Raw genomic sequence first — 10824 nt, forward strand, 5'->3', positions numbered from 1 at the left:
GACGGTTTTTTGGCAAAAACCAGACATCAAACCGTTTTGTGACCGGGGGTGCACACGTTTCGCAAGTTGTGCGACCGGTTAGTTTGTTTTGCAACATGTGTGACTTAAGTGCACATGTGAGACAAGTTGTGTGACCGCGGGTGCCATTAACTCTCCCCAAGGCAACCCTTTCACAGTAGAACACCGCGTTCAGCATGAGCGCGGCTGTCAAGGGAGAAAAGTGAGTCCAAGCTGCACCCCTATGGAAACTTCGTAGAACCAGCTATTACTCGTACACATCCGACATGCCCCTACTTTTGGCTAACCTGAAGGCTGAAGTACGTCGACGACGAGCAGGACGACTAGCGCAGCTGGTTCCTGTAAGTTGCATATAAATAGCGTATGCGTTCTTTCCTGATCAGCAAGAGCTCTTGCATACACCGTTAATTTCATGGCCATGGCGGGAGCCAAGTTCCGCCTCGTCCGCAGCTTTCCGTACATGCTCCTAAGCCTCCTAGTCATATGTAACTGCCTTCCGCATGCCACCTCGCTTAGCTTCAATTACAACTTCTCCACGCCCGGCGTCATCGCCGGCGCTGACCTCAAGTACTTGAACGACTCCATCCCCAGCCTCGACCGGATCGACCTCACGAACCTCTCCAGCAGCTGGAGCTCCGGCCGCGTCGCCCACGGGCAGGCCTTGCACCTCTGGGACGACAGGACCGGCAAGGTCGCCAGCTTCACCACCAACTTCACCTTCGCGGTCAAGTCCCTCAATGTGTCCAGAAGCCAGGCAAGTTCTAGATATTTTTCTGAGATCTTCTCCCAGCTGTGAGTTACTATTTAAGAATCCTATCGCATGCAGGGTGATGGCATGGCGTTCTTCCTGGGACTTTACCCGGCGAGCATGCCGGCGGACGCGACCGGCGGCTTCCTTGCGCTGTTCAACAACCGCGGCAACCCGGCCAACACCTACTTCCCGCCGACCGTCGGCGTGGAGTTCGACACGTTCAGGAATGTCGAATGGGACCCCGACGACACCGTCAACCACATGGGCGTCAATGTCAACAACATCAGGTCCAAGGCGTACGCGCAGCTGCCTGACGGGATCTTCAATGGCGCCCTGTCGGCGTCGGTCAGGTACGACGCCGGCACGTCCACGCTCTCGGCCATGCTGCGCTCAGACAGCATGCCGGAGCTCAGTGCTTACACCGTCAGCGCGAACGTCGACCTAAAGGCCGCCGGTCTGGCCCAGGATGCGGCGGTCGGGTTCTCTGCCGCCATAGGGGATTTCGTGGAGGAGCACCAGATTCTTTCTTGGTCGTTCGAGTCCACTCTGATCGGTAAGTGGCTTCGCCTATGTGTCCTTCGTCGAACTTCTTTCACTTCTGCGTTCGAACTACGTAATTGGGGGCTTGTTTGGTTGCATTGTTCCCGATGCTTAAACTTGTATCCAGTATGTAGCAAGTTCACGGTGTTAGTAGCACATAAAATTGACTAACTCCGTGCATGTGCTTATTTTACAGATGATGACATAACCTCGCAGAGGAACAACACAGGTCTGTTAAACCAAGCCTTCTGCTACTGGAAGTTCACAATGCATCACTAGAAAATTACTAACTCATTATGCTTATTGACAGATGTGACAGATCAAAAGAGAAAAAACATAGGTCTAATAGCCGGGCTGGTATCCGCTGGTATCTGCATATTCGTGGCCGTGGCCGCATGTCTCGTTCTAAAAAGAAAGGGCATGCACACCAAGCAGGCACCTGATGCAGAGATCCCTCTCGACCACGACATGGACAACCAGTTCGAGAAGGGGGCAGGACCTCGGCGATTCAGTTACAGCGAGCTTTCCCGGGCGACAAGAGGGTTCTCCGACGAGGAGAAGCTCGGCGAGGGAGGCTTCGGGGCAGTCTACCGAGGTTTCTTACACGAGCAGGGGCTACATGTGGCCATAAAGCGGGTCTCCAAGACGTCGAGCCAGGGGAGGAGGGAGTACATCGCGGAGGTGACCATCATCGGCCGGCTGCGGCATCGCAACCTTGTCCAGCTCGTCGGATGGTGCCACAACGCCGACGAGCTCCTGCTCGTGTACGAGCTCATGGAGAAAGGCAGCCTCGACGCCCATCTCTACAATTCCAAAAAAATGCTAACGTGGTCAGCCAGGTACAAGATCATTCTTGGGATGGGGTCAGCGGTGCTCTACCTGCACCAGGAATGTGAGCAGTGCGTGGTGCACAGGGACATCAAGCCGAGCAACGTGATGCTCGACTCGTCATTCAACGCCAAGCTGGGAGACTTCGGGCTGGCGCGCCTCGTCGACCACAGCTGCGGCGGGTACACGACGATGCTGGCCGGCACCAAGGGATACATGGACCCGGAGTGCGCGGTGACCAGCCGGGCCAGCGCTGAGACCGACGTGTACAGCTTCGGCGTCGTCCTCCTCGAGGTGGCGTGCGGTCGGAGGCCCGTCGTTCCGGAATTGGAGGACGAGAGCAGGGTTGTGCTGGTCGATTGGGTCCGGGACCTGTACGGGAGGGGCACCCTCCTCGACGCTGCGGACTCGCGGCTTGATGGTAACTTCGACGCACAAGAGATGGAGCGCGCACTTGTCGTGGGACTCTGGTGCGTGCACCCGGACTACGGCTTCCGGCCGTCCATCCGGCAAGCCATGAGCGTGCTCCAGCTCGAGGCACCGCTTCCGGTCCTCCCGCCGGAGATGCCGATGGCGATGTACGCGCCTCCGCGCCGAGGGTATAGATCTAGCTATACATCGTCGACAGGGAGCTCCGGCACCGGCGGACGCTCGTCGACGAGTGACCGGTCGGCGGAGAGCCGTTCTTTTGCCACTGGCGAAACAAGGAGGCCAACGAGGACGATTGCGTCCACGACTAATCCGGCCCCTGGCACGAGAACGACCGAGCAGGTTCAGTCCACGCATCACACTTCCTAGCATGCGCGGTGTGTTCTGTTGTTCGTCAAGTCAAGCAGTGACTGGCTTGTGTTTTGCTTGGGAGATAAGTACAGAAATGCTACCAGGAAGCTACCATTGAATTTCCATCTGCCTTTGTATCGTTCGATCAGTGTGACTCTTTTGTTCACTTCTGGGGTTTTATGTGTTACGCGGCATCATTGTTGTCCACCAAGCAGTTCGTGATTTTATTTATGCGGTAGCAAGTTGACTAAATGCCATCTCTAGCAACCCGACGCATTTCAGACGTCAATTGTGACCACGTGCGTCCGTTTGCATCGATACGCGGACATGAAAATTATCTTCAGACCACGGCTGTCCGTTTGAGTCTGGGGGTGTGCCCCCAACGGCAGGACGGATTTCACTATTTTTGAAGTTTTTATTGATAGATAACATATTACATTTGTGACAAATTTAAAATATTGCAAAATGAGAAAATCTAACTAGAGGTTTCTATGCCCCTCCCCTCATCCATAGCCTTGGGTTTTGCCTCTCTCGATGTTCTGAAATATTGGAACGTGCATAGGGGGTTTAATATCTCCACCATACGCACACAATCATGTTGTTGGGTTCTCGGTCCGGATCTTTCTTCTTCCGCTACTTCGCAGGACCAGAGCCCAGGGGACATTGTTTGTACCAGACGTATGTAAAACTGCGGAGGTGCTACCAGTTGTAGCACTCCATCCCTTGTATATCTGCACAACCTTGAGATTGGCGTCGACGTACGAATACATCAACAACGTTCATTGGAATGTATTGGTGTTCAAGGGTATGAACTCTGAATCCCTTTGTTACCTTACATCTTCATAGCATAGATCTTGGCTATATATATTGTTCTCTCTTGTAGGAATTTTTTGTTTTCTGTTGCGGAACCCTTCATTTGACTAAGCATCAACTTTTACTTGTTTAATTTTTTTTATAAAATCATTTTTAGATCCACAACCCGTTGTTTATCACAAATATGATGTCAACTTTGTCCATTTTCAAACTGGTTCCTCGGAGAGCCCTCCGAGAAATCATGCATTTGCCTAGTGTCCAAATTTGGCACTAGGAAAAGAGGGTCTTTGTTGAGTGCCACCTAAGAACACTAGGCAAAGAGGGCCTTTGCGGAGGGTGATTTACACAAAAATAACCCTTTGTTGCAACTATAGCACAGACTGGCCCTCCGGGCAAACTATTTCATCCATCTAACCCTTTTGTGTGGTGCCTCTCTCATGGGCGCCACACATGCCTGAGTGGCGCCCGTGCCTTCGGCGCCACTCTCCTAGCCGACGTGGCGCCCTCGACGCTGTCACGCTGAGCTGGTGCGTCGTTCCGATGTGGCAGGATGTGTGGCGCCGCTCCCATCGCTGCCACACATGCACTTGTAATTGCCCAAAATATACTGTAAGACAAATTGCCTGGGACTTAGCCGTTTTGGCGAGGCTCTATGTGTGGCGCCGATGCCACGGGCGCAACACATCCACTTAAGTGTGGCGCCCGCCCCCAGCCCGACCCAACCTTCTTCTTTCTTTCTCTCCTCTCTGCTTCTCCTCCAACTGCCGCCTCTCCTCCCCCCCCCCCCCCACCAAATCCTCCACGGATTGGACAGATCTGGCCGGCCAGATCCATCCCCATACAATCCTCAAGGTATTCCCCTTCGTTTCCCTTCGATTCATCCAACATTTGCTCCGATTTAATTCGATTTAGACATGGAACCTAGATTGGAAATGTTGGTTGTTGAATCTATATTGATGTGTATGTGTTGAAATTGATAGCCTCATTATATGCATGTGTTTGAACCATAGACTTGTTGGAACCATGGATGTTAAATTTTACATGTATGTATGTATGTATGTGTTGAAACCCTAGATTTGTGGAAATCCTAGACATCAAATTTCATGAATGTGTATGTGTACGAACCCTAGATATGTATGTGTCCATATTCTTATGCAAATGCATTCAAATGTGTTACATATACCTATTATTTGTGATGGAATAACTCATATTTCCTAAAGGAATGGCTCATAATATGGTTTTTTATCCCTAGATATGTATGTATATGTATGTATGTGATGTATGTGTGATGCCTTATTTGGATATATTCTCATGTATGCGTTGCTCATATTTGTTAGGAATGGCTCATAATATGGTGTATTTGTGTAAACATGTAGGATGGTGTGGCTCCTACATCAAGAGTATGACAGGCATCACCGGGCTTTTCATATGACGGAGAAGATCATATTTGTATGGTGCAGGTGGATTGGGAGCCATATGGTACCTACTACTGTATTGGCGCGGGGATGCCTGACCTCAACCACAAGTGCACGGAGGAGGCGCGGTTCTGGCATATGCGCTGCCCACTCATATGCATGTGGCTTGTTGAATACCACCGGCCGCACGAGTGATGAGACAGGTTTGGGCTGTATCGGAGTGCCCACCTCAGTGGCAAGACACGGACCAGGCGCTTCATAGGTAAACTTCTGGAATCATGCGATGGAAGATTCTTGATTGAAGAGGTAGAATCTAACTTCTTGATTCTTCCAGGCTTGATAGGCAGCGGCAGAGGAATATCACAAATTGACCTATCCATCATAGCGGCCACGTCACAGCATTCCAACACTGTTTGGAAGCGATACGGAATGCTGGCCCTGTGGAGATTGTGCCTCACGACTTGGCCGCTTTCAACAACTATCTTGTCGTCGTGGCGAACGAGCAGATGCCATGGGATGGCTTAAGTTGGGGCCGAATGGGCGCAAGAGGATTCGGGGGAGGGTTTGTGATTAGATGGGATGAACTTCCGGATGCTTTCCTCAAGAACTCGGCCAAAGGCAGCGATACAAGAAGAAACACACAAGGAAGAACTCTACTCTAGATCACGATCTTCATTGATCTCAACATGGTACAGGTTTCTGGTTACAAGGTTCCTCTATTCCTCTATCAGCTAACCCCTGTGTAAGCGTCTGTGCAACCGTGCCTGCAAGGGCTATGCCCCCTCTCCTTATATAGGGGAGAGGGTGGCTTACAGGGCAAGAAACCCTAATGGCATCTTTGACTGGACAAACTACTTTACAAAGCTACTTTAATCATATATGACGTCGGGGTCTTCTTTAATCATGAAGGGTGACGTCCTCCGGCTTCTTTCAGCGTCATCCCTCTCTTTGGCGCCAGGGCTTCGTTTAAAGTCACTTTGCTTAGCTCATCCTTGTCCTCTAGCTCTGAAGAGAATCTTTGACCAGTCTTGCCGACATGCTCGTCTTACCGGTAGCCTGGTGTCTTCTTCATCCGGTTCCGGTATACCCCTCTTGGGGATACCGGCCTGGCTTTACTTAACCAAACTCTTATCTTTGTGCTCCGGTATAAACGTTAAACCGGTATCTTGATGGCCCAAACCATCCGGTTTGGCATGCCTTTGGCATACCGGGGGTCATCCCCCCAACATTAGTCCCCGAAGCTGGTATAGTCTGGTGGATTCTATCCAACAGACCATGCCAGGTTCTCACATCCTAGGATACCGGTTTAATCTTTCCGGCGGTTAGCTTGGATCCGGCATCTTTGCCCGGACTCACGTTTTCTCTCTTTGCAAGGCCTTTTCCGGTATCTTATTCTCCGGTATCTTAGTCATTAAACATCTCCTCGGCAAAGTCGAGAATTTCTCGGGTCCCGCGCCTGTCAGTGACATGCGCACTGTAACTGACGCGCCAGTGTCAGGGGTCACTTCCCTTCGGCTTCTGCGCCCGCATTAACTGCTGCACAGCGGATCCTAGCTGCCGTTCCAGATCCGTGTGGCCTTCCTGTGGCTTTCTCTTTTCTACGCGTGTATCGCTGCGCCACGTGGCGGCCCGCGGTGCGAACCGTCGCGGCCCAGCGGTTTTTGGCCCACTTCTTCCTCTTCCTTTATAAGGGGAAAACCGCCCCTTCTTCTTCCTTCTTCGCATTCCCCACTTGCTCGCGCACAGAGCTCTTTGCCCTCTGCGCCTCCGTCGCTCCCGTTCGTCGCTCGCACTTTGCCGCCCGGCGAACCTCCGCCGCTGCTCCGCCGGCCCTCGCCGAACTTCACCGCGCGGAGAATCTTCGTGGTGCTCCTCTCGCGGCCGCGGCATTAGTGCTTCCTCAAGCTCTTCTCCACCTCGCCGTCGGCGGACCTCCTCGTCAACCGCTAGTTCGCCGCTCCACCGGCGAACTTCCTCCTCATCGACGCCGCTGCCTCAGGTTAGGCTCAATCTGCTTTTGCCCCTCTTTTGCTTGCTTTCTAGATCTTGGGTCGGTAGTATATTTACCTCCTCTTTTCTTTTGCTTTTTCTCTTACTCGTAGATCTTCGCGCGGGGGTAAATCTTGGGGATTGTGTTTTTCCGCGTCTATTCTCATGTCTAGCGAAGAGTCCTCCTCCGCTTCATCTTCTAGTAGCCACCACAGCCAATCTTCCGACGGTTTAACCGCCGATCTTGTCCAGATGGACGTCGATGCCGGTAGCGACCAAGAGGCCGGCAGCTCTAGCCAAGCTTCCGGCGTAGATCTTGCCGGTATCACACGCAGAGCCTGGATGGGCTCTAACGTTAGCCAGTACGAGATTGACTGGCTTTACCGGTCCAGAAGGATTCCGGAGGGAGTATCCTGCCGGCTTCCTGGCGACGAGATCGAACCGGTGCCTCGGCCCGGTGAACACGTCGTTTTTCTCGCTCACTTCGAGCGCGGCTTCGGCCTCCCCGCCTCCGATTTCTTCCGGAGTTTCCTTGATTTTTACCAACTCCAACCTCACCATCTTCCCGGCAACGCCGTTTTCTACCTCTCTTGTTATGCCACCTTTATGGAGGCTTATATCGGCATTCGTCCCACTCGCGAGACGTTTGCCCGTTTCTTTGCTCTTCGGATCAATTCCGTTCAGGGCAAGGAAATTCCTAAACCCAAACCCCCGTGCAATGCGGGTCTTGCATCATCGGCTCCCGCCAAGGGAGCCCTTTCTTCAAGTTTTCCGGTCTCGAGTCGTGCCGGTTGTGGCAAGGGACCATCTTCTACGTGAAGAACGACGGCGCCGCAGATCTCATCAATCTGCCACCTTTCAATCCGGCGCCGCCCAGAAAAGTCAACTGGGGCTTCAACCCGAAGACAAATCATGTCGAAACAAACCGGGTGGTACGCTTCATGGAGCAGCTGATGAAGGAGACCAACATCTGCTCCGATGATATCATCCGCGCCTTCATCTCGCGCCGGGTGCTTCCTCTTAAGCGCCGGGCTCACAAGATGAGCGAGATGTACGGTCCCGGTGATCCTACTAAGATCACCGGCCTTCCTCTCAGCAAGAATGACATTGTCCTCAAGGCTAGGCAGATCTGCCAGAGTGCCATGCCGGATGATTGGGAATGGGGCTTCCGGCCTCTCAGTTCCACTAACCCTCCGATCCAAGAAGTAAGAAATTACGCAACTCGGGTCGGTTTACCGGTAACCTTTACGTTGTAGTTAACCTTCTTTTCATTTGTTTCAGGCCAAGGACCGCTTCCCTCGCATCGATTTGGATCGGCGAGGCCCTTGCCGGAAGCGCGCTCTGGACGCGGTAGACCCGGACCCCTACATTCATTGGCAAGACCTGAAGATGGGCCGGACGCCAGCCTCGCGCCTCGGTAAATCTCGACCCGAAGCATCCGGTTCATTCGACGACCTGACCTTGCTTGAGGTAGCTCTTCTTTTTGATCTCTTATATTCTTCAGTTATTGTTCCTCTGTAGATGTTCCCTCAGCCAACACCAACCCGCAGGTCCACGAGCACGTTCCTCCCCTGCGGGCCGAGGCAGGCCAAGAGTTTGTGGAGAAGCTCATGGCCCAAGGCCAGAAGAACAAAGCTCCGGCGTCTGACGCCAGTTCGAGCCAGGCCCCTCCTTCCAAGCACTTCCGGACGGAACCCTTTGCGGGGAAGGTCGCAGGCGTGAGGCGCTACAAGAGCAAACAGATGTCGACCTCTTCTGGGTAAGCCCCCGTTTCTCTGCTTGTTTTGTTTTTACCAAGTTCTTTTCCGGTTGCTTTTTCCAACCCTTTCTTTTTCTCTCGTTCAGCCCTGCGCTCAAGCTCGGCCCAAGGCCTGAGGGCTCTGGTGGATCCGCAAGGACCTCAACCCCTCCTCCTCATACAAGCCCGGCACCATCTGGTGCCGGCAACGCTTCTGCCTCCCCTCTGGGAGGCACCACAAATGCGGGGCGCGCGGCCCCTACACCGCCAGATCACCGCGCAGTGGAGGAACTTATCTCCCCTCCAGAGAAAGAAGACACCGGCGCCAGCAACATCGGCGCCGAAGAAGAAGCTGTCGGGCGGGCGGAACCTTTGGTTCCTCCCGTCCAGAAAAGAAAGAATAAGAAGACCAAGGAGTCTTCCCCCTCGAGAGCCGCGCCGGATACTTCCGCGCCGGCTAGCTCCAACCCGGGTGATGCGCCTTACACTCCCCCTTCTCCCAGGACCACGCCAACGCCACCACCGGAAACTCCTCGCGCCGAGCCAGCCGGGGCCACGCCCACGCCGCCACCGCCCAAAACCTTGAAGATCGTCAAGGGGAAGGCGACGGCTTGCGGTACCTCTTCTGGCGGCCAGCAGCCCTTGGTGCTGCACGCCGCCCGCGCTGCTATCGCTGCCGGCGAAAAGGCCCCCGGCCTGCTTGGCCGGATTATAGAGTTCCAGGGCGAAGGCCGGGAGCTGGGGCACTTGCTTCCCTACGCTGAGAAGTGGAATGCCGCGGACGTGTCCGAGTCGACCCGCGGCCTGGGCAAGGACCGGCTACCGGCGCCTGACCCTGCTAGCCCTCGGTGCTCAGAGGAGCATTTCATGCGGCTGCGCCGGGCCGTCAAGGAGCTGGACAGCGCGTGGTTCGATGCCACGAACAATATGATGGTAAGTCTCACCAAACCCTTTCCATTTTTCAATTCACACCGGTCTCTTTTCTTCCGGATCTTGTCTATCTTTTCTTCATCTTTTAAACTTTTGCCGGTTTTCTTTTTGCTGAATCTTGTCTATCTTCCCAGTCCCCGAGTTTCGTGTTGAGAGCGTAGCTCTTAGCGCGAAACTTAGGTAGAAACACGCGAAACCGGCATAGCCAGTCCCCGAGTTTCGGGTTAAGATCTTTGCTCTTAGCGCGAAACTTAGCTAGAAACGCGCGAAACCGGCATAGCCAGTCCCCGAGTTTCGGGTTAAGATCTTTGCTCTTAGCGCGAAACTTAGCTAGAAACGCGCGAAACCGGCATAGCCAGTCCCCGAGTTTCGGGTTAAGATCTTTGCTCTTAGCGCGAAACTTAGCTAACACTTTTTCCTTGAACAGACCACGGCTGACGCTCGGAAGATCCTCTTTGAGGAGCTTCTTTGGGAGCACCGGGATCTCGCTGAGGCACACAGCAAGTGCCAAGGTAAACTTATGTGCCTCCGGCATCCTCTTACCGGAAGGTTTTCTTTCTATTAGTACTTATGATTTTCTGCTTGAACAGCTATCCCGGAAGCTTCTATTGAGGCCCTCCGGACTCAGCTTGCCGCCGCCCAAGGTACTGCTTCCTGTTTTCCGGTTGGCTTGCTCCCTCTTCATTTTATCAGTTCAACTTTTGCTAACATCTTCTTTCCGGGTTCCAGAGGAGAAGGACCAGCTCATCCGGCAGCATCAGGAGGACCTGAGCGCCCAGAAGGCCATTGATACGTCCCCGACGTATCCATAATTTCTGTCGTTCCATGCTTGTTTTATGACAATACTTACATGTTTTGCTTGCACTTTATGATGATTTCATGCATTTTCCGGAACTAACCTATTAACGAGATGCCACAGTGCCGGTTCCTGTTTTCTGCTGTTTTTGGTTCCAGAAAGGCTGTTCGGGCAATATTCTCGGAATTGGACGAAATCAACGCCGAACCTCCTATTTTTCCTGGAA

General features: G+C 53.2%; 1 protein-coding gene across 1 annotated transcript; it reads left to right on the top strand.

Annotated features, from left to right (window-relative positions):
- The first annotated feature begins 436 nt into the window (after positions 1-436).
- On the top strand, positions 437-10573 carry LOC124656728 (L-type lectin-domain containing receptor kinase IX.1-like). The gene is made up of 7 exons (XM_047195421.1): positions 437-772; positions 845-1340; positions 1620-2819; positions 8656-8893; positions 9376-9805; positions 10393-10446; positions 10532-10573. The coding sequence occupies exons 1-7, from the start codon at positions 437-439 to the stop codon at positions 10571-10573; spliced, it is 2796 nt and encodes a 931-aa protein (XP_047051377.1).
- The last annotated feature ends 251 nt before the right edge of the window (positions 10574-10824 follow it).

This window comes from Lolium rigidum, chromosome 5 (genome assembly GCF_022539505.1).
Source record: "Lolium rigidum isolate FL_2022 chromosome 5, APGP_CSIRO_Lrig_0.1, whole genome shotgun sequence".
Lineage (NCBI taxonomy): Eukaryota > Viridiplantae > Streptophyta > Magnoliopsida > Poales > Poaceae > Lolium > Lolium rigidum.